Source organism: Talaromyces atroroseus (genome assembly GCF_001907595.1).
Source record: "Talaromyces atroroseus strain IBT 11181 chromosome Unknown scaffold_3, whole genome shotgun sequence".
NCBI classification, from domain to species: Eukaryota; Fungi; Ascomycota; class Eurotiomycetes; order Eurotiales; family Trichocomaceae; genus Talaromyces; species Talaromyces atroroseus.
The window spans coordinates 1,483,539-1,506,019 of NW_017971435.1; the positions used below are offsets into that span (position 1 = coordinate 1,483,539).

At 48.4% G+C, this 22,481-nt stretch overlaps 9 protein-coding genes across 9 annotated transcripts; 5 read left to right on the forward strand and 4 right to left on the reverse strand.

The window, feature by feature from the left end:
• Positions 1-1,160: 1,160 nt before the first annotated feature.
• UA08_03547 (hypothetical protein) lies at positions 1,161-4,074 on the forward strand (the record flags this gene model as incomplete). The annotated part of the gene is made up of 7 exons (XM_020265859.1): positions 1,161-1,507; positions 1,555-2,599; positions 2,824-2,833; positions 2,873-2,906; positions 3,160-3,713; positions 3,778-3,861; positions 3,917-4,074. 7 exons carry the CDS (start codon positions 1,161-1,163, stop codon positions 4,072-4,074), a joined length of 2,232 nt encoding a protein of 743 aa, XP_020121290.1.
• Positions 4,075-4,958: 884 nt separating this feature from the next.
• Positions 4,959-5,669, reverse strand: UA08_03548 (hypothetical protein; the record flags this gene model as incomplete). Its single annotated transcript, XM_020265860.1, has 3 exons — positions 4,959-5,026; positions 5,107-5,572; positions 5,667-5,669. 3 exons carry the CDS (start codon positions 5,667-5,669, stop codon positions 4,959-4,961), a joined length of 537 nt encoding a protein of 178 aa, XP_020121289.1.
• A 516-nt stretch (positions 5,670-6,185) lies between these two features.
• UA08_03549 (putative 37S ribosomal protein S12, mitochondrial) lies at positions 6,186-6,690 on the forward strand (the record flags this gene model as incomplete). The annotated part of the gene is made up of 2 exons (XM_020265861.1): positions 6,186-6,560; positions 6,625-6,690. The coding sequence occupies 2 exons, from the start codon at positions 6,186-6,188 to the stop codon at positions 6,688-6,690; spliced, it is 441 nt and encodes a 146-aa protein (XP_020121430.1).
• A 794-nt stretch (positions 6,691-7,484) lies between these two features.
• UA08_03550 (Glycolipid 2-alpha-mannosyltransferase 1) lies at positions 7,485-8,861 on the reverse strand (the record flags this gene model as incomplete). Its single annotated transcript, XM_020265862.1, has 4 exons — positions 7,485-7,552; positions 7,614-7,902; positions 7,959-8,741; positions 8,811-8,861. The coding sequence occupies 4 exons, from the start codon at positions 8,859-8,861 to the stop codon at positions 7,485-7,487; spliced, it is 1,191 nt and encodes a 396-aa protein (XP_020121431.1).
• Positions 8,862-9,188: 327 nt separating this feature from the next.
• On the forward strand, positions 9,189-12,544 carry UA08_03551 (hypothetical protein; the record flags this gene model as incomplete). The annotated part of the gene is made up of 4 exons (XM_020265863.1): positions 9,189-9,339; positions 9,858-10,134; positions 10,194-12,362; positions 12,421-12,544. The coding sequence occupies 4 exons, from the start codon at positions 9,189-9,191 to the stop codon at positions 12,542-12,544; spliced, it is 2,721 nt and encodes a 906-aa protein (XP_020121428.1).
• Positions 12,545-13,485: 941 nt separating this feature from the next.
• On the forward strand, positions 13,486-14,806 carry UA08_03552 (Bifunctional protein GAL10; the record flags this gene model as incomplete). The annotated part of the gene is made up of 4 exons (XM_020265864.1): positions 13,486-13,514; positions 13,579-13,813; positions 13,870-14,326; positions 14,412-14,806. The coding sequence occupies 4 exons, from the start codon at positions 13,486-13,488 to the stop codon at positions 14,804-14,806; spliced, it is 1,116 nt and encodes a 371-aa protein (XP_020121429.1).
• Positions 14,807-15,153: 347 nt separating this feature from the next.
• Positions 15,154-16,589, reverse strand: UA08_03553 (hypothetical protein; the record flags this gene model as incomplete). Its single annotated transcript, XM_020265866.1, has 2 exons — positions 15,154-16,335; positions 16,413-16,589. 2 exons carry the CDS (start codon positions 16,587-16,589, stop codon positions 15,154-15,156), a joined length of 1,359 nt encoding a protein of 452 aa, XP_020121434.1.
• A 348-nt stretch (positions 16,590-16,937) lies between these two features.
• UA08_03554 (hypothetical protein) lies at positions 16,938-19,257 on the reverse strand (the record flags this gene model as incomplete). Its single annotated transcript, XM_020265867.1, has 3 exons — positions 16,938-17,898; positions 17,955-19,113; positions 19,152-19,257. 3 exons carry the CDS (start codon positions 19,255-19,257, stop codon positions 16,938-16,940), a joined length of 2,226 nt encoding a protein of 741 aa, XP_020121435.1.
• A 503-nt stretch (positions 19,258-19,760) lies between these two features.
• On the forward strand, positions 19,761-22,413 carry UA08_03555 (hypothetical protein; the record flags this gene model as incomplete). Its single annotated transcript, XM_020265868.1, has 6 exons — positions 19,761-19,794; positions 19,867-19,904; positions 20,580-21,046; positions 21,104-21,263; positions 21,325-22,221; positions 22,297-22,413. The coding sequence occupies 6 exons, from the start codon at positions 19,761-19,763 to the stop codon at positions 22,411-22,413; spliced, it is 1,713 nt and encodes a 570-aa protein (XP_020121432.1).
• Positions 22,414-22,481: the final 68 nt, after the last annotated feature.

Consider the following 22,481-nt stretch of genomic DNA (forward strand, 5'->3'; position numbering starts at 1 on the left):
TACCTTTGGACCCAAAGAATGCACCGTGCAGGTTCATTTGACGACCCGACTGCCGCCAAACGAACGCGCAAAGAAAATGAAGGTACAGACAAGGCCACGCAACAATTAGATATATTATGAATTAAAGCAGTATGTATATGTTTTTCTTCGTAGACAGGCTCCGCGATCAAGAGAGGAGAGGCCGGGCGGTGGTGGTGGTGATGGTGGAGGTGGTGGTGTTTTCTTTTGGGACGTGTCGATTGAGGTGAAAAGAGAGACGAGTCATTAATAGTTAAAGCGATCAATCTGCAGGCATCAGAAAATCGATGCCTGGGGAGAGGGGCGGCACCGCGCCGAAAAGGGGATGGCCGGAGTTAAGCCATCCTGTTTTGCTTCCAGAACGTCGGAGAAGGAATCAGATGACTGCGCGCCAGCCAATCGCAGGGCGCCATAGGGAAGAATAGGGACATCCTCAGGCTGCAAGGCTCCTCCTGCGTCCGCGGACCTCGAGGCGGGCTCCGATTGGCCCATCTGGCTTAACCCCGACGCAGAAGCCGCGTCGAGCCGAGCTGATGACTCAGTCCGTCCCGGCTCTTTTTCTTAGGCGACGGAGGCTGCCATTTCCGTACCGAGTTATGCATTAAATTTCAGCATTCAAACGAGTCGGCGATGATAGCTGGGACTTAAATCTGAGTCGATCATACGTAACTAACTAGCTAATGTGATGTGTCATGGCGCCGCGCGGGCAATCCATATCTGTGCTTGTGCTCTTGAGGCTGTGAGAACCTCGAAACCGCTGTACACTGTACCGACAGTCTCCAGCGCGGTTACATGCCAATTGATGTTAGCTAGCATGCCTGTTGACCTGTTGATAATTTCAAAATCGTCGAGCGCAAAATTTGGCCTGAAGATCAATGGCCAATCAGGGGCCCCCTTGCAGCAGGAAATTCCTGGTTGTCCGGTCCGCCAATCAGACGCCAGCATGCTGCTTTACCCCTCGGGGCTTATTTACATCGATCGCCTTTAACCACAATCGTTGATAAATAATTTCACACAGCACTTTCACGTGCAAGCTCGAACCATAGCTTCAAGAGCGCACCATTTCTACTTGCTAGCCTGTGCATCGACTCGGAAACCACTCATGAATCCCTGACAACCTTTGTTTCAGGATTCGAAAACTCATGCCCGTCCGCCCTTCCGCTACGACCGCTGTGTCGGCGCCTGGGAAGGTTCTTCTCACAGGAGGCTACTTGGTGCTCGATCGCCAATATACTGGCACGGTATTCGCTCTCGATGCTCGAATTCATGCTGTTGTGCAGCAGCTTCAGCGAGACCGCCATCGCGGCTCGGCTCAATCTTCTCCCAAAGACGATGCCACAGCCAACACAGGGGCAGACGAGACCTTAGAGAATCACCCCGAAGAGAGCGTTATTGTGCGCTCCCCACAATTTCGAGATGCTGTCTGGGAATATGGCGTACAAAGATGTGAAAATGGTGGCGGAGTAAAAGTTACACAGCGTAATGAAGGGTGAGTTTACTGCATCCAGATCTCTCTGGCCTTTGCTAATATAACAGGCCAAAAAACCCATTCGTGGAAACCTCGCTCAACTACGCCCTGACCTATATCAGCTATGTAGCCGACTCCCAAGATCTTGGGTCACTCTCCGTTACAATACTAGCAGACAATGACTATTACTCCGATTCTCGTCAAGATTCAAATATTGATTCTCGAAGCCGTGGCGGATTTCATGATTTCGGCGTAACACTACAGGATGCCCACAAAACAGGACTGGGTTCGTCTGCAGCCTTAGTGACGGCATTAGTCTCTGCCTTGCTAATCCATCGTACCATGCACCCGGATGACCTAATTGTCGCCCGAGACAAGTTACACAACCTCGCTCAAGCTGCACACTGTGCTGCCCAAGGAAAAGTGGGATCTGGATTTGATGTCGGGGCAGCCATTTGGGGATCATGTTCCTACCGCCGGTTCTCTCCGTCTATTCTCGAGGGTCTTGGTGAAGTCGGATCGTCTGGCTTTGAAGAGAGACTGTTCTCGGCAGTGGAAGACTTGGATTCTGCACATCCGTGGGATACTGAATTCATGGATGTCGGCATGAAACTGCCACCTGGGATGCAAATGGTCCTTTGTGACGTCGATTGCGGGTCACAGACACCGTCCATGGTCAGGAAAGTGCTGGAATGGCGTAAACAGAACAAGGAGGAGGCCGATTTGCTCTGGGATAGCCTACAGGCGAACAATGAAAAACTCCGCCTTGAACTTCGACGTGCAGTTCATGGCCGATCAGATCCCGAGTTTGAGGCAGCAGCGGCCCTTGAGATCTATAAGAACGTGCGCGTTCTCATGCAACGATCACGGAATTACTTGAAGACCATGACGGAAAAATCAGGTGTACCTATTGAACCGCTCGTACAGAGTGAGCTTCTTGACACCGTCTCTGGAATAGACGGCGTTATTGGAGGCGTTGTCCCTGGTGCTGGAGGTTACGATGCGGTTGTCCTCTTGATTCGTGACGATGCCGAGGTGATAAAAAAGCTCAATTTGCTTTTCGAAACTTACCAAAGCAGAGTGGAAGACGACTTTGGCGGCAAAATAGAAAAGGTACGAATTCTGGGTGTTCGCCATGGATCAGAAGGCGTGAGAAGCGAGTTCCAGAACTTGGCACAGTATCTGACATGGCTTTGATCTATTTATGATAACCATTTTTTTGTAATGACTGATGAGACAATGCCAAAGAGACAAACAGAAAGGCACGAGAAGTTCTTTTGAAGAGAGGATGAAAGATGCTTCTTCTTTCTACATACGTTATATAAAATCACTAGTAGAAAGTAGCTAGTAAGTTATATCTTTTTTTTTTTTCCAAATATTTGACAGTGCTTGCGCGCGTAATATTGTGTAATCTATTACGGTATGTATGACACCAGTAACAAACCTTGCTTATATCGGACTAGCTGCCTGGCAGCTAGCTGATCTAGGCTAGGCTCCCCCGGACGCTTTCCGGTCGTCTAATCATGGCAATTGCATCTCGTTCTCCAGTCAGACGTCGATCTTCTCTAACTACTTTCAATACTCTCTCTGGCCACGTTCATCTCGGAGTTCACCGACACAGCTCTTCTAGCCTGTCGCCATCGTCAATTTTCAACTGCCTTATGATAAGACAGGATGGCCTCAACTGAGAACTTGTCTGCTCCGGACGGCAGCGACTCCCCTGCAGCAACGGCACAAGACAACACCACCACCACCACCACCACAGCGCCCGAGCATTCAGATGTCCCTGCCCCGTCATCCTCATCGCCCGCGGCTGCTGAGGCAACTCAATTAGCACCAAACAGTACAGAAAGTCAGTCGAAGGAGAAAAACGATACAGAAGATTTTGAGGACAAATCATCGCCAAGGGAAGCTGCAGCTTCAGCTGCAGCAACACCTACGCCCGACGACACCACCACCGCCAACACTACCACCACTAACGTGGCAGCTGAGCCGCCCACATCCGGCGTAGAAGCCAGCGAAGCCCCTGAGACAACTACTGTGACCGAGGGTGAAGACGCAGGGCCAGAGTTGGTGATCACCTTACTTCTTATCACTGGTGCGCGGCATCCTTTCAAGATCGACAAGAAATACCTGCGAAGGCGGAGTGTCAAGGTCGATAATGATGATCCCTTCAATATGAGTGTTTATACACTCAAAGAGTTGATATGGAGAGAGTGGCGAGCAGGTAAGATATGACATGCAATATCTATTTATACAGAAATGTTACATTTTTACTGAACAATATTCAGAATGGGAACCACAACCATCATCACCCAGTTCGATTCGACTGATTTCTTTTGGCAAATTGTTAGATGATAAATCTCCGCTATCAGGTTCGCACAACGAAGCCCTTACATATGTACACATATGCTGACATTACTAAATTAGAATCGAGCCTAACTCACGATGCACCCAATGTCATTCACATGACCGTGAAACCGCAAGAAGTTGTAGATGAAGAGGATGCCAAAGGCGGCAAATCATACTCAGCTAGAGACCGAGATGCAAGCGATCGCAGTCCCGGTTGTCGGTGCATTATTCTGTGAATTCGAACTTGCATCCATGCTTCCTACTACAACACATGTTTCGTTCGTTCGTACCGCGATACCCCCGTTTCTCTTTCCTCCAATATTTTTTTCCCTTCTACCTGCACTCGTGTTCTTAAACATGTTCATTTTTCCATTTACAAGCCTCAGCCTGAACATTTATTTTCCGCACTCCTTCGGTACCCATCAAAATACTAACAGCAGATCCTTCCTTTTCTTCTCCCCCTCATTTTGATGTCATGTTTCTTAAATCTCATTCTGCCCTACTTGGTGTGTTGCTTCTGTTTGTCTTTAATCACCTGGCGTTGAGAAAGCAACCATTGTATTTCGTCCTGTTGCGTCTACTCCCCCCTTTTTTTGCCTCATATCCCTCCCTCGCGAAGCTTTGGTTATTCCGAGTTGTAGTGTGTCTCCTTGTGTTTGGCGGGTGTGTGTGTGCGTATTCTAGCAATTTTTATGTTGCCATGAAGAGCTTACCTATCTTGGTACATGTAGTGAGTGCTGTTTCTTTTGTAAGTAAGCAAGCAGCTTTGTATTTATGTACTTCTGGTCTACTTAATTAGCCGGTTTTTCTATTCAGACTTTGTTTATTACGGATGCTTTCTTCTTTGGTATTTATTTTCATTGTCTACTTCGATTTGTTCCTCTGATCATCAGCGTTGGATTAGAAAACTCCTACTAATTACCCTCAAAGGGTTGCTTCTGAGTGAACTGATCTATATGGCATGCACAAGACTAGACGGAACATGGATGACTTTATTGCGTAATGGTACAATTTGTATTGTCTAGCCCGGCCATAATCGTATCGATGTTGACATCGATGATATAAATATCACTTGAAAGATGGCAAGTTCACGGATTGGCCAACTCGCATAACCCTTCCTCTACCAGTCCATCTTGAGTCTTTTCTCCATCTCATCGTGGAAGGCCGGGGGTTCACGGAACTCATCTCCTGTTAATTTTAGATTAGTTTTAATACATCCAAAACAGAAGGCGAGATTGAAAAGAAAAGAGTTATAAGAGATGGCATACCATGGAAAACATCCTCCCAGCCAATCTCCGTATCCCGCCCACCAAGCACCAAAATATCCTCATGCAAATTGCCGCCATTTCTTCTCGGCCCTCCCAACAGCATAGGCGTAAAACTCGAATCACGGACAATCTTCAACTCCATCCCACGTCTAATCGGCTCGGCCATGCCGTACGCTCGTCGTAGGGATTCCATCTTTAACGCATCCTGGGTTTCGCGCCAGGCCAAAAGGCGCGCCTCAAGCGGGTGTGCAGATGTTGGGATGGTAGATGCATTCTCTGAAGGGGAGCCGTGGGGCGCTTGCAGTGTGATTTTGTTTCGGAGGGTGTCTGGTAGTCCGGGGGCTGAGGGCGCGCCTTTGCTGGGATGAGGTGCCGCTCCGGTTGAGGCGCCGGTAGAGGTGTAGTTACGGCCTATGGTGTTGTCGGTGTAGGAGGCATGGTGAGTGGGAGGGGCTATGCGGAGGGACTGGATGAGTTTTTTGTCAGTCTTGGTTCTGTTTCTTCGAACAAGATGGCATGGCACATGGCATGGCGTAGATAGATGGAAGTGGAGGACGTACCATCTCGTCTGCTATTGACGAGACAAGTTTGATATATCAAATAAACTTATTTGTGTATCCTTGGTTTTGGATTTGAAGATGGAGTGGACTTGAAGATGAAATAAGCGCAATGTTGAAGTCGACGTTAGATGTTAATCGCAGGTCTGGTGGCCTAGCTTATGTGGAGCTTTTGGAGCAATGATGCCTTAGTCAACTATCGGAAACGCAGGCACCGACGGGCTCTTGGTCACGTGCAATTCTCCTTCGTTATTCCGAGATTTAACATCAACAACCAGTTCGGTCTTCACAACGACAATCGATAACATCGTCGGTGCAGCAAGCATGTCGACAACGTTGTGCTCGCGGACCCTTGTCCGCCAGCCATTCCACATTCCTAAACCTACAATTCGAGTCAGGCAGCCATACCGACCAAGACAATTCTCTTCCTTACAATCGCCTTCAACACGAAACTTTTCTCAGACATCTACCTTTCGATTTACTTCCCCCTCATCCTCCTCTATACTCTCCAAACTCACTAAGATGAATCCTCTATTCAATACAAACACAACAAATCGCAACTTCTCATCCACCCCCAAAGCACTCGCAACATACAACCAAGTCCGACGCGGCTGCCGCAAAGAGCAACGAGCGCGGCGACGTCGCTCTCCGGCGCTTTCCAACCGACCCGAAATGAAAGGCGTATGTCTCAAGACAGGTATCACGAAGCCGAAAAAGCCCAATTCGGGTGAAAGAAAGACTGCCAGGGTGCGGCTGAGTAGCGGCAGAGTTGTGACGGCATACATCCCCGGTGAAGGGCATAATGTCCAGCAGCATAGTGTGGTTATGGTTCGGGGTGGACGTGCGCAGGATTGTCCTGGTGTGAAATATCATCTTGTTAGAGGGGCTTTGGATTTGGTAAGCTTTTTTATCTCTCCCGTTGCTGTTTAGGAGATGAAGACCAGAACTAACTTTGTTACAGGGAGGTGTTGCGAATAGGTTGACTGCTAGGTCAAAGTATGGCACGAAGAAGCCCAAGGCAGATTAATCTAATCGACTGATTGAATTGAGGTCACATCGTTTGCTGTTAAGATTTCTCTGTGTATTATACTACAATGCATTTTCCTTTACTTGTCTCTCTGTAATGAACCTCTTCATAGTTGTCATGCTATTAATATCGATGATATGATATGATTCAACTAAAATTAGACGAAAAGAAACATCAAGAAAAGAAAGAAGAACCCCAAGATATAGGAAGGGATACAATATACATCATTGTTCACTAGTTGATACGTTTATATACAAACACAAAAACACACAAGACACCATTTCCTTTTGATAGAAGAGAAAGAAATGTTCGACAAAAAAGAGGAACAAAACGGAATGTAAAACAAGTAGAACAAAAACAAGATATAGTCAAACGAGTAAATTGAAATGCCGTAACAGAAATGATCAATCAGTCAACAACAAAATACTAGCATCGAGCATCATATGCTTCAAAATGAAATGCAGAAGTCCAAGTCACCGCTCGATAATAGCTTACTCGGGGGGAATAAAAGACCAGTCTTTTCTCCCCCTTTTCAAAAATCGACATGCAGAAATAGTTGAATAAAGAGCAAAAGAAGAAAAAAAAAAGGCTGAAATCTCAGCCTATATTCGTCGTCCGTCCTCTTTTGTGAAAGGACTAAGCGGTCTGCGAAGACGTAAATCCGCTATTGAGAATATTCCAGTTGACGCTTGCTGAGTTACGCGTTGTCGGCGCCTCCAAATTCCATATGCAACTGCCAGCACTAAAGAAGTGAGGAGAAATGAATAACCGGCCGCTTTTAGGACGACAGAGAGTCATTTTGTTTCCTTTTCATAGCCTTCTGGTTTAGGGATATTGTTGATGTGGAAGTAGCGCGATGTGCCTGGCACAACAAAGTTAGTTGTGCTTAATGAGAACAGAAATGAAGTAGGAAAGAAGCTTACAAGAATAGCCTTTCCAGTCAAAGTTGTCTGCCGGGTTACAGTGGCATTTTAAGTCAAGGCGAGTCTGTTCGCCCGTCGGGCAGTGGGTGAATGGAACATGGTAGTAGGCAATTTCGTTAAAGAAGTGAACCTCCTCCTTTTTCAAGAGTAGACCAGCGGCAATTGAGTGCACTGGTGCATCGCCCCATCTTTCGTAGAAGAAGCCACCGTCTCGGTCGAGAGAGTCGAAGTAGTTTATGTAGGCGTCGGATCGTAGCCAGTCGAGGTCACCAACCTCGAAATTGGACCACTATTTAACTAAAGTCAGCAAAAACGAATAGAATAGTAAACGATGACGCGACTCACAAAGTGACACTTGTTATATGTCTCTCCACCATCGTCACTCAAAAATCCCATCGAATTACCCTCGGCGATGTACTCCGGATTTGTCTTCATGAATTTCTTGACACTGTTCCAGAGCGTGGGAATGGTCTCGTAGTACTCGTACAAGCTGAGCACAAAGCTGTACTTCTTCTTGTTTTCCATCATGTACCGGAACGGATCGAAGGAGATGTCACAGAATAGCTGAATACTGGGCTCCACGCGCCAGTAGTATCTGTAGTTGAGCATCAACTCGTGGCGGAAAAAGAAGCCAGACTCGTATCGGCACATATGTCGGTAGCTCTCCGAGTCGCCGTAGATAATCTTCCTTGCTTTCATGTCTTCGCGCACCGCCTTTGCTTTGTCCTGGTCAATCCATTCGGGATACGACCAATGTTCTTTGGGGATCAAGCCATAATGGGTGGTTCCGGAGACCAGAGCAGTGGTGATTTTCTTGAACTCGTCGTCAAACGGCTTGTCATTCAAGAACACCCAATCGTAGTGATAGTTGCGATTGAAGCGGTCCTCCACCTCGCGAATGGATTTCGCGATTTCCCAGACATCCTGGTTGCGTGCAAGCGTCACGAATGTCGCATTGACTCGCTCACCAGATGGCGTCAACGCCGGAGGGCCGCTGTTCGCGGGGGTTTGGTAGGAAGGGTCAACGGAGCCTTTGCTATCTTGTGGTGTCTGAGGTATTATATTAGATTCGTAGTTCGTCGGCAGCGGCAACGATGATCTCGAAATAAAGGCTAATACCGCCAGGGCCTGCGCAAGTCGTTGACAACTATTAGCCACATGGAGTCAACCAGGCTATCCGCACGGCGGACTACTTACAAAAACTGCAAACAGCAGATATCGCACATATCTGCTGGATCCTGACGACATTATGGAGAACTGCAAGGTAAACCACAGAAAGAAAAAAAAAGAATCGGACTTTTGAAATGGTCAAGGAGGGCCAAGAGCCCTGTAGCCTCCCTCCGATATCAACGTCCGCGGGCTTTTTTATTTTAGTTTAGCTGCGCCGATCATAGATCTTCTTCAACACTATAAAGAGCAATCGGCGCAAATGGCAGTACAAAGTCGAGTAAAGGAATTCCAGCAGGAGATGAGCGAGCGAAAGGAAAGAATTAAAAGATCGACAGACAGTGTTCTGGACTGCGAAGAATGATGGATTCTCGGAACGAGCGACGGCGAAACAAGACTCAGTTCAAGATGCAGCGCAGAAGCGACGAGTCAGCAGCAGCAGCACGCCAAGCGGGTATTGAACACTGTTCTGACGAGAGAGAAGACGAGAGGCGAGAAGAGACGACCGAAGAGCAGAGGAAAAGGAGTGTGAAACTGAACACCGAAGAAATCGAAGATTGTTAGTTGGCCGTTTGGGGTGGGCGTTTTGACTGGCTGGAGGCTATTAGTAGGGACCAGCTAGGCTGCTTACGGGCGAGACTTGATTCCAGCTAGCTCGAGAGGAAGGAAATTTGGGGTATGAAAATGAGAATGAATAATATAATAAAACAAAATGAGATAAAATAGCATGTCTCAGCACTAAGAAAAACGAAACACCAAACAATAGTTAAGTCGGGGCCTGCGTACGTAAGCGGCCACGACAGGCCGCGACTGCAAGCGCTTGCAGTGCCGTTTGCGTGTGAGACTCATTCCGCACGAGACTGACGCATACCTTAAGAGTTAACTATGTCTCTAACTCTGCAGTTGGCGAGTGGGCTAGGATGCCCTGCTTCTTGAGAGTCTGCGCCAGGAGACACACTAGGTATTGCTACGAAAACGAGGAGAGGCTACGCACTTGGTAGAGACTAGAGACTAGAGACTGGAGTCAAGATTGAGCCGTAGAAAGCTACGGAGTAGTTAATAACAGACACCTGACAGCCCAGGCACTCAGGCACTCAGGCATCCAGGCATCAGCACAGACCACGCGCCAAAGTGGAAAGTGCGAAATCCCAATATGGATGCCATCATCTTCGTCTCGCCGATACCCCTCCTCCCTCTTGGTGCACCACGATATGTCTTTCTTTGGGTTCGACACCTCCCTGCCGCGAGATCGGCAGGCTGGTCAGCAATCCAGAGGCATCTTCGAAAACCCAGACCCGTTCGCTGAGGTTGCCCGCGCGCAAGCTCAGGGCTTCCACGACGGCGACGACGATGCGTATGTCTACGTAGGGCGGAGAGCTTTGTATGTTCATCTTTGCTGAGTTTCATTTCCAGGATCGACTTTGAGGACACCTACGACGGCCTCGGCGACCAGCTCGACACCGACCAAGATGCCTTCAACGACGACACATTCGGTGGCGGAGACAGTGTCGGGAAAGATTTTGACTTCTTTGGCACTACAGCCCAGATATCCGATGTCATGACCGAAGAGCAGGTTCTGTACAACCTTCAGAACCCCAAATCGTCAGCTCCTTTGCCGTTAAATGAGACTGCCGCGCAAGCTCCAGCGCCAGTGTCAGCGCCATCTGTTCCTCGGTTGCCCAAAAAGACTGGCTACGAGAGATACCAGGATCCTGGCTTCATCCCTGAGATAACGGCAAAATCAAGCGTTTGGGGGACGACTGCCCAGCCCAAGAAACAGCAGGTTGCTGAACCTGCTCCTGCCGTGGCGGCGCCCGCACGGAAAATGCTGAGTCTGGAGGAAGTTGAAGCCCAGTTGCGACAGCAGCCTCCGCACCCCTCACACCTCGCACAGCCAATGCCAATGCCGCGCGGTCAGCAGATGGCTCCTCCGCCAGAAGCCTTCCCACCCATAGCAGCGGCTGAGTTGATGGCACTTGAACAACAGGCTTTGGCTATGGGCATCTCGCCGGCACAGCTTCTACAGCGGCTGCAACACATTCCACCTGGGCAGTTCATCCCCGGTCCCCCTGGACCACAGCAGGTTCCATTGCCCAGACAACCGTCTATTCCGCCACAGCAGCAACGTCAACCAGCTGCTCCCCCGCCGGCTCATAGACCGCAGCAGCCCTCATTGGCCCCGCCTCCATCGGATGTCCCGGTCATCACTGATCCTCAACAGTTAATGAATCTTACAGAGGAACAGCGGATGGCCTATTTGATGGAGGATGCAAAGCGCGCCAAGCGCAACCATAAGATCTTCCTACTTTCCCGTGGTAACGGCTTGATGACACCGCAAGATAAAAATTTCATTACCCGGATCCAGCTGCAACAGCTTGTCGCTGCTACGGGAAATATAAACGATCCGGATATCGAGTCGCTCTTATCAGAAGACTTCTATTATCAGGTCTACAGTCAGATACGTGGTGCGCCACGCCAGCACCCTCGCCAACCTCTCGGCCACTTCGCCCAGACATACCTTTTCCAGACTGGAAACCGCACTGGCGGTCATGGCCGGCGACAATACCAAAATGCGGATAACCACATGCAGCGCATGCAACAGCAAGTACAGCGTGCTGTCGAGGCGGCCAAGGCAAAGCCTAAAAACCAACAACTTATAATCGAAGGCAGCCTGGGAAGGATATCATTTAGCAATGCGAAGACTCCGAAACCATTATTAAATATCAAGAGACCCGAGGGCGCAGAAGGCATGAAGCCTAAGCGTACAACAGCAGATCTCAGCGCCAGTGATCGAAAGTCCGTTTTGAACAACATTGAGAGTGTTTATGATATCTTGATGAGAATGGAGGACCTTGAACGGACGATGCCCCCACCGCCAGAAGAAAGTGATCCGCAGTCTGTTGAGATGCACATGAAGTGGAGACAGAACATGCAAGCACTAAACTCGAAACTTTGGCAAAGCATGCGAGTACTTGAGCCCATTGTGCCAGGCTCTTCGGTGCCGCACCCCTTCATCGCTTTTTTGTCATACCCGAAAGGCAAGAAAGCTATACCTCGTCTTTTCCGCCAAATTGACCAGGAACAACGCATCACCGTATTGACCATGATTGTCGTGAACCTTGACACGTTGGATGTAGTTCGCAAGGGGCTCCTGAACCCGGGTGAGACACAATTACCGGCTGCATCCCGCGAGGATATCGAATTATTCTCCCAAGCCGTTATGCCTAGTCTACTTGGTTATGTTAACGAGGCATCTTTTAACATTATCATCGGCCTCCTTGGCCTCGTGCTTGCCCAAACGCATGTCCAATTTGTGGCTAGAACTAGGGTTGGGTTAGGAATCATGACCATGCTACTCAGTCGCGCAGCAATAATCAAAGAAGCCGGGCAAGCGGAAGAATACGACTGGCAGCAATGGATTGAAAAGTTCAACCAGCTTTTCGATGCTTTGGAGCCTGGACTAGCTGATATTTTCCCTGGAACTATTAACACTGGGGACGACATGTACGTTTGGCAGTTCCTGGCAGCAATTGGTATTGGAGCCAGCCAGGAGCAACAGCAGCGACTTGTGATTGCTGTGAAGTAAGTACTTTTCTTACCTTGCTCTATCCCTACGCCATATTCTAACATTTATGTTTAGGGATCGAGTGATGGAGACCGTGGCTCAGAGCAAGACTCTTCCGGCCGATATGGCAAGCCAGCGCCTCAACAATGTCAACTTATTCATGCGCGCTATCGGACTCGACGTTGAGCTCCTTGGCTAGATTTGTTCAGTTAATTTTTTCTTTTTTTGTTTTTGCCTTTCCATTCTACTGATCAACACTGACATTACAAAAAAGAAGCCCGTTATTCTCATGATAGATGGGTCTGGGGATATGGGAATGTGCGGCACATACTGATACACATTATAACTGTCATCGTTCTGACACTTATGAGACTGAACGCGCTGGGTTATTATTATTTTTTTTGCTTCTCTTCCTCGGCGCTTTTGTCCTTGATTGGGAGGAATGGTGTCGACCTCATGGGGACCAGTAACACAGGAACTGGCCAAGATTTGTACAACAATGCAATGCAGAGACAGGAACAAGTTCTGTCTGGGCTTATATTTAGTGGCCTATATTATGCATATCAATCATTTACTGATGTATCACAATGGTTCAAGGATATATTACTAAGTGACACTAGGATATGACCGCCTAATAATAATCTAGGACGTTAATGCAAAGCGGGTTGGTTATATTCCATACAAGCAGACAATTGTAAATATATAGGATGACACTGACATGAGTATATTCGTGTCAAAGAATTTTTGATTATATCCTGTGATTAGCCAGAAAGGAGGTTGAACTGAAGCCGTGTTTCTTTACCTACTTAGTTACCTCAACACAAGTAAGTCTCAACTCCAGACCATCAGCCATCGGTGAGGATAACATAGGTACTATCCACCTAAAACCAAGAAAGCAAAAAGAACAACCCGAAATAAATACGGATCGTCGACCCAGCTAGCGTGTTGTTTCACCGATAATAAATTCCCCTGCCGTCTGCGTTAGCCGCCCCGCTGCTGCTGCTGCTCCTATTGCTGCCCCGCCATCGTCTCGCTCTCGTCTCCTCTCTCCTTCTTCTCCTCGACTCCCCCAGCATACCCTCGCCTCAATTATCTACCGTTCGCCCGCTAACTACTACGTGCCCCCTGACTGTCCGCATTATGGCTGCTGGTTCTGTTCTCGTCACCGGGTAAGCAAGCTGTCCTCCGTCGCATCTCCCGAGCAGCGCTCTGACTGCATCCGTCATACAACAGAGGAACGGGCTATATCGGGTCCTTCACGGCCCTGGCCTTGCTCGAGGCTGGCTACAAAGTCATCATTACCGACAACCTGTACAACTCCTCTGCTGAAGTCATCAACCGCATTGAATTGATCAGCGGCAAGAGGCCCGAGTTCGTCCAGGCTGATATCACCGACCCAACTGCTTTCGACAAGGTCTTTGAGACGTACCCCGACATTGACAGTGTCATTCACTTTGCTGCCCTCAAGGTTGGCTTTCCTTCTTTCCCCCTTTCTAACCCGTACTGATTTCCCAAAAAAAAAAGGCCGTTGGCGAGTCCGGCGAGAAACCCCTCGATTACTACCTCGTCAACGTCTATGGCACTATCAACCTCCTCCGCGCCATGCAAAAGCACAATGTCTACAACATCGTCTTCTCGAGTTCTGCTACCGTCTACGGTGATGCCACCCGCTTCCCCGACATGATCCCAATCCCCGAAGAGTGCCCTCTCGGCCCTACCAACCCTTACGGAAACACCAAGTTCGCTGTCGAAACCGCCATTACGGATTTCATCAATGCCCAGCGAAACAACCTCATCAAGGCTGGTAAAGCCGATGAAGCTGCGAAATGGAACGCCGCTCTGCTGCGTTACTTCAACCCCGCTGGTGCCCACCCAAGCGGCATCATGGGCGAGGATCCTCAGGGTGTCCCATACAACCTGCTTCCTCTGTTGGCTCAGGTTGCCACTGGCAAGCGCGAGAAGCTTTTGGTATTCGGTGATGGTTAGTGATATATTCATTCACAAGCTTTTTCTTATTTTGATCCCAAACTATGCAGAAAGGGCGATGATTGACTCAATTGTTCTAGACTACGACTCTCGTGATGGCACCGCCATCCGTGACTACATCCACATCTTGGACTTGTCCAACGGCCACTTGAAAGCCCTCAACTACCTGCGCTCCAACCACCCTGGCGTGCGCGCATGGAACCTGGGAACCGGTCGTGGCAGCACTGTGTACGAGATGATCAAGGCTTTCTCGACAGCTGTCGGCAAAGACCAGCCATACGAAGTTGCTCCTCGTCGTGCAGGTGACGTTTTGAACCTCACCTCCAACCCAACCCGCGCCAACAAGGAGCTCGGCTGGAAGACTGAGCGTACTCTCGAACAAGCCTGTGAGGATCTCTGGCTGTGGACCAAGAATAATCCTCAGGGATACCGTCAACAACCACCAGCTGAGCTCCTCGAGGCTTTGAAGAAATAAATTCTCACTTCTAAATGAACCATTTTATACGCCAAAGTCAGCGAATGATTTTTTGTTTCACACACTCTCTGGCTTTTAGACGAAGCCTGCTAGTTGATTCCTGTCTGGTTAGTGCTGTAGATAAATAATAGATTGAGAATCATGTTATGCAGTACAGAAACGATTTGATCCAGTTCCTTTGCCAGCATTATGTTTCGATAGTAGGAAATTAAACTGATTCTATTTGCCCGAGGCCCATCTGTGTATTATACAACTAGCTGGTTTAATCTATTCATCTATGTAAACATGTCACAGATTATCCGTACACAAGTAGTTAGGTGATCGCTCTTGATCTATTTCATTATTTCTCATTTCCGATTTTTGTTCGGCCGCGACTTACTATTATTCTTATTGTTGTTGCTGTTGTCAACCTTTTCTTTCTTATTAGTTTGCGCCTTTGCCTTTTCTTCGTCTTTTTGTTTCCTTTTTTTGTCCTCCTCCTCTTTCTCTTTCTGCGCCTTTTCTAGCGCACGCCTCTTGGCAGATTCCTTTTCCTTAATTTGAATTTGCTGCTCACTAAACTCCCATAGCTCCTTGGCAACGTCAACATCGTCGACTTCCTTGCGCAGGCACTCGACTTCGCGACACTCCTTGATTAGCCATCCGCCGCCGATATGCTCGCCTGCACTCCGGCCGAAGCGTGCCTCCATAGCCGCGTACAGAAAGCTTTGGGCTCCTGCGTGTGGTGATTTGAGGATGAGCCACCATACAGGCCAGAGAATGAGATAGACCAAAAGCCCCCATAAACTGCCGCCTGTGAGCCAACGGCGTGTGCCTGGTGTGCGGCTGTAGCCTGGGTCAACGATAAGGACCCGCGCGTTCATAGGTTGTTGATCCGGTCGTTTGTAGGATGATAGATGTTTTTGGAACGCTTTTGCGAATATCATGAGAGAAAGCTTCGTCATGCCGTACATACTTGCTGCGCTGCTGTTGCGTTTGTTTTTTCTTGATAATGATGCATTCTTGGCGCCAGGTTTGGATTTGTTCTTAATCCCCGTTGTCGCCGCACTGCTCACCACTCCCTCTGTCCTTTGGAAATCCATCGTAGCACCGATATAGCTTGAGCACGTGGCAAAAATAATCCGCACATCTCTATCCGGCGGCTGGGCTCTAAGGGCTGGACTCAGGATACTCAGCAGATGAAAGTTTGCCAGGTAGTTAACCTGCCATTCCTCGTCTAGACCATCAAACGTCAAGCGTGGTTTACCGCTCCGCGATGGTTTGAGGGTATTCGCGCAGAGGATGATCATATCCAGTCGCCGTGGCGGAGCATTGTCGACCCATTTCGTAGCGAATTTTCGGATGGAGTGGAGAGATGTTAGATCGACTTGTTCGGCGTAGATGAGCTCGTTGTTTGTTGATTGGCGCACGTCCTCGATGTAGTCGACTAAGAATAGGTCCGAAGGTGCGTGTTGCGTGAGCAGGATGATTTGAGCTCCGCGTGAAGCGAGGTCGTGGACTATAGAGGCTCCGATACCTGATGTGCCGCCCTATTGTATTTCTTATTAGACAAAGAAAAAGTTATTTGTATATATTTGCGTATATGTGGATGTATCCCTAGACATACCGTGATCATCACCACCTTCGAGTGCATTAGTCGCTCGGAGGTATTGCGAGCACCGCCGAAGTAGTATTTCAGTAGGGCCACGATGGCCGCAACCGCAGTCCACTTGAAGACCGTGTATACATGGGGAACAGCAGAGAGCCCTTCACTCAGCACATGCGATATGATAGGAATCGGCATTGTGGTATAGACTTCTGATTGGGAAGGTGAACGGCGAGGTACGTAGCACGGTTTATTTTCCTATGCTTCAAAAAAGGACGCCTTTCCTCATCTGGACTAGTGTTATGATCTGGACCCACTATGATTCTAACACTTCATACTGCGAAACTGTTGAATATGATATTCGAGAAAATTGTACTGCTAGTGATACTAGTTCAGCATCAGGAAATAAAAGATAGGGATGTGCTCAGTTGACTTGGCAGGTATGCAGGTCTATAACGCCTAATAATGTACAGGGCTATCAACAATCCTCAAAAACTCCTTATAAAAATATGATACAAGGTATAAACCTTCACCGTCAGATTCCGTTCAAACTGTTGCAATGCTGTTTCTTGATTGTGCTTCATTGTGAGACGATGTATCCTCCACTATAGGCATGTCAAACGCATCGGAACTAGGGTCACTTGTCTCGTTGCTGCCTTCGGTAGCTGATAGCAACCGCTCTTGCTCAGCGTTGCGACGTTCCAAGACAATTTGCCGACGGAGCGAAGCATCTCTTCGTAGTTTCTTGTTGGCAGAAAATTCAGCCAGAGCTCGCATCATCCGCTCTTCGACCATGGTCTTGACATGCATGGCCAGGGTTCGATCTGTGAAGACGCCTCCGACACGATAGCTGAGCCACAGGTATATGATCAGTGACTTGTGTAGACTTTCAAGATCGTTGAGATACTCCCTGTTGCCAGAGACAGGTAGTTCGAGAACTTCTAGATTAATCTCCGGAATATCGAGCAAACGGCCGCTGTTATTAGTGGCAAGAGCTCGGATATATCCTCGGACGGTCCTCTGCAGTACAGGGTCACTGTCATTGATCGGTGCTGCCATGAATATAAGCCGGTCATCAATATTCAGTTGGTGGGAACGATCGATGATTTCAGCAGATGCAATCTGCGCCCGCGATCTGCACATGAAGAAGAGTGGGTGGGTTTGTGCTAAGGAGAAGACACGATTGACGAGGAACTTAAATGGGACTTCAGCCGGAAAATAAGGGGCTATGCGTTGAAATGCAGTATCCGTAGGAATTATACCGGCCGCCGTGAGAGGAGCAGGCTCAAATTCCATGGCCCGCTGTATATATGGTAAGTCAACGTCTTCAAGAGACGTCACCAATCCCACATTAGGTTCCTGCGAACCATTCGGCTCTTGTGTCTCATTAGCAGCACGAAATCGACCGGCGCGCCCTCCAATTTGCTTGATTTGTGGAATGCTGATCCTTTTTAGGTTGCCCTTTGCACCTTTGATCAAAGTCTGAAAAATAACACGTTTGCATTTTCTAAGAATGGTGTCAGTTGAGGAAAGGTACGCGGCATTAGATGCATTGATACTCACAAGTTAAGGCCCATACCAATAGCATCGCTTGCCACTAGGAAATGATAATCGTTGTCTGGGTCGTTGAAAAGATTGGCTTGTTGCGTGCGAATCTCTGCTGGAAGACCACCGTACACGACTGCGGCTCGTTTCCCAGTCACTTTCTCAATTTCATTTTTCAGAGCATGGATGTTTAATCTCGAGAAAGAAACCACGCAGTCTCCCTTTCGAAGTTTCCGAAGATCGCCCCTGAGACTGGTGGATTCTACCTTCAAGGGATTCAGTCTTTGGTACCGATGTATCTCTAAAATATCGCCAGTGAGGCTGGCAAGTTCTTTGATTAATGGTACGGTGCGCTCTTCACCGCAAACATGTAGTTCTTTAGCCCTAGCTCCCAAAAATGCCTTTGTCCAAGCCCAGCCTCGATCCGGATCAGAAATCATCTGGATTTCATCGATGACACCGACTTCGAAATTTTGGCTCAAGGTCACCATCTCTACGGTGTTGCTGAAAATTCGAGGCGGGGAGTCTGGAATGCGGACTTCATCCCCAGTGACTAGAGCACATGGTATCCCGTCAGCAGTGAAGCGAGAGTATACTTCTTGGGCTAGTAATCTAAGCGGCCCGGCATAGAACCCCCGCTGAGCTTGCTCAAGTCTCTTCAAAGCACGGTATGTCTTTCCGGAGTTTGTGGGCCCCACGTGAAGATGAATAGTTCGTTGCATCGACCGAGTGTGCGGATACCACTCTGCTGGATATCGAAGATCCACTGCCTTTTTCTGCTCTTCAAGATGCGGATTTCCATAGCTCGAGGCGAACTCGTCATTCTTTTGTATTATATATAATTCTTCTCGAATGCCTTTGATTCCGCTCTTCTGAAAAGCCCGATAAAGCGACGTCCTCAAGGTTTGTAGATCGCCTTTTGGAGGAGTATCAAGATCGGCCTGCAATTGCGCTGCCTGGGTGATTCGTCGATAAAACGCATTCCATGTTCGGTGCAGTGGATGGGAAGGGCCGAGTGTTTCTTGTACATCTGCCAATGCACTTTCCACTGCAGGATAAAAATGTTTGCTCCCTAAATTTCGAAGGTCGCCGGAGACGAAAACGCGCGAATTCCGTCGATCATAAGAATGAAAATCTTTGGGCTGGTACTGGTTAGCTAGCGTCAGAAGGGCAGGGACTGAAGGTAAAAGGCAGTACTTTTCGACTTTTAGCTACGACCCTCGACAAAGATGGAGTCGATGTAAACGGCCGTGTAAATGTGGCGGCAAAACCTCGAGGCCGAAACGAACAGGACAGGCACTCGCCTGTTCTGAATGTCCATAGCTGCGGCATCTGCATGAATAATGCAAGGTGCGCATCAACTCAGAGGTTCCAGCTTCAGCATCAACATGCGCAAGTGCGTGCAGGATACTTCAGGGGACAGATCTGGTATTTGGATGCGGTCTACCAGGTCATTATGCCATTGTTGTCAGTGAAGGCAAGATCAACCTTCCTTTTTTTTTGGTTGGCCCAGAGCAGTTAGCCTCGGAGCCTGGGTTTATCCTTGGGCGAATCGCGATTGCCGCAGCCGCAGCCGCCACTAATGCGGGCCCCTAAAACAGCAAGACCCATAATTGCTGTAGTACTTGCATGGTGGGGAACTCCTCTTCCTCTCCCTCCCGAGTCAAGCCATCATCGTTTCAGGGGAGGGCATGGTTTTTTCTTTTGTCACCTGTCCTCTTTCGCACATATACATTTGAGCGCTGGCTACCCAGACTTGCCCAGCTTCTTGAGCGAGCCAGCTATCAGCCAATTCTATAAACGGCTCAGGCTTGGCTTGCCAGAATGGCGTCTTCCTTGATCACCATTCAACGCGACAGTAAGCATTTAGAGCTCACTTGGTTCGGCCTCCTTGTCTGTTTGTGCTCAATTAACTGGATTATTCTTGTAGTCATTCTAGACGCGATTCGCCATGCTGCAGGAAATGACGTACGTATCAGATGCCGCTTGTTGTCTCAGCTCCCAGCTGATCGAGCTCCTTTCAGTGGAAAGTTCTCGTCGTAGACGAGAAGAGTAGGAAGCTCCTGGATAATACGGTGAAGGAAGACGATATTTTAAACCATAATGTGACGAGTCAGTAGTTCTGCTGCGATTGTTAGAGCTTCCCGCTGAGCGACTATAATGAACCTAGATGTTGAGCAGATTGAGCATCGCCGGCCGGCCAACCAGGATATGGACGCGCTGTATATTCTGTCACCACTACCACATATTATAGATTGCCTTATGGCTGATATAGAGCGCCGCCGCTATCGAAGATCTTTCGTGGTTTGGACAGCGAGTTGAGTTTCCCGATTTGCCTGATGGCAGATGATGCCGGTCCTCTCTAACCTATGCCTGCAGTTTTGGATCCTCAACAGCGCTCCCGATTGGACCGGTCTCCAATGACCCGAGATATGATTGCTGCTATGCATACGTTAAACGTTGACTTTTATCCTCGAGAATCGAGAGTGGCTACTTTCCGTGATCCGTGGAGCTTCCCTGTTCTTTTTCATCCAGGCTGCAACAATTTAGTACGAGCGCATCTGGAAGATCTAGCCAGGAAGGTGAGGTATTTCCACAGGGTGCACTAGCTAGCATACTTCATCTATGCTAACAAGGAAATAGATTGTCTCGATTTGTGTGGTCCTAGGTGAATATCCTGTTATTCGGTACTACCGACCCCGGACGCCTACCCACGAGGCCAGTGTTCTATGCTCCCATTTAGCACGCTTCGTGCAGGATGAAATTGATCGCTATGCCGGCATGAATCGGGGTTTTCCGCCACAAAATCCAAGACCGAGAGCCGTTCTTCTAATCGCCGACAGATCTATGGATCTTTTCTCTCCGTTACTTCACGAGTTCACTTATCAAGCCATGGCTCATGATTTGCTTCCAATCAAAGAAGGTGATAAAGTTACGTATAAAACAGTAATCAATGAAGGCAGCCCGAAGGAGGAGGTTAAAGACATGGAAATAGGTGACCATGATCGCGTATGGGTTGACTATAGGCATCTCCATATGAAAGATGTGCTGGAAAGATTAGCCGATGATTTCGCTAAATTCCGAGCAGCAAACCCGCAATTCGCGGACGAGTGAGTGGTAAAAATAGCGGGCGTCATGATCTTTTGCTGACATGTATGTTTCTCCAGGGCCTCCAATGTCACGGTCAACACTATCAAGGACATGCTGGCAGGTCTTTCGGATTTCCAAGAAGGGAAAAATGCCTACACGCTTCATTTGAATATGGCACAAGAGTGCATGAAATATTTCCAAGAGCGCAACCTACTAGAGCTTAGCTCAGTGGAACAGGTGCGTCCTTTTTAGAATTCGAACAAGTAGAAGCAATATGCCTACTAACTCTGAAATATAGAGTCTCGCTACTGGCTTGGATGAGGATTACAAGAAACCAAAGAATCTTGCCATTCAGCTCGTTCGTCTTCTAGACGAACAATCAATCATCAATTCCGATCGCTTGCGGCTCATTATTATGTATTTAATGTACCGTGATGGCTTACTTGGAGGCGATATTCGCAAACTGGTGGCTCATGCAAAGCTTCCTCAGCAGGATGAAGAGGTCATTTATAACCTTGATCTTCTAGGCGCTAGAGTCCAAAAACCATTGAAAGACACAAAACCTGCATGCCAACCACTCTTCCCACAAAAACAACCCACGGCAACACAGGAACAGGACGTTAGTCTTTCGCGTTTTGAGCCGAACGTGAAGAGGATGATTGAGGAACAAATTAGGGGCACCTTGGATCCTACTGTATTTCCATACACCCGCCCTCAGACAGAGTCTGAAGGTGCGATGCGCGAACAAATCTCACAGTCATCATTGCGAAGCGCAAAGCCCACTTGGGCTCGCACAAGGGGATCAGGGGACCAGCCTCGGCAACGCATAATAGTCTTTGTGGCTGGCGGAGCAACATATGCAGAAGCACGAACATGCTACGAAATTTCTCAATCTTCTTCCAAGGATGTCTTCTTGGCTACGTCACATATGCTGACTCCAGGACTGTTCCTCCGCCAACTTGGCGATTTGAGCGTAGACAAAAGGCGACTCGACATACCAGCAGAGAGGCCGAAGCCAACAGCACCTGCGCATCTTTTTGAAAAGGATCCGCCGCCACCGGCAGCCGTTAAGCCTTCAGCCGCCCACGCTGCTCCTACTGCTGCCATGGCAAATATGTCCCTGAACTCTGATCGGTCTAACGCACAAACACCACAGCCACCACAGACCGCAAATCCCCCGCCACCTAGTGGAAAGGTAAAGAAAGAGAAGGAAAAAAAGAAACATCACTTTTTCAGATAAAAGTCATACTACGAACAATTGCATGTATAGCTCTACATGAAAACTTCGTGCTTCTCAAAGATGCTCAGCGCATTTGGCTTTCCTCTCTTCTCGGTGGCGGCCAATTTCTCTGTAATTGTGTTTGCTCCACTGATACCATGTCTTTGATGCGATATATGACTTTTTCTCATTCACAAGGGTGAGCATCTAGCCGGCGCAGACAATAGATTCTTAAC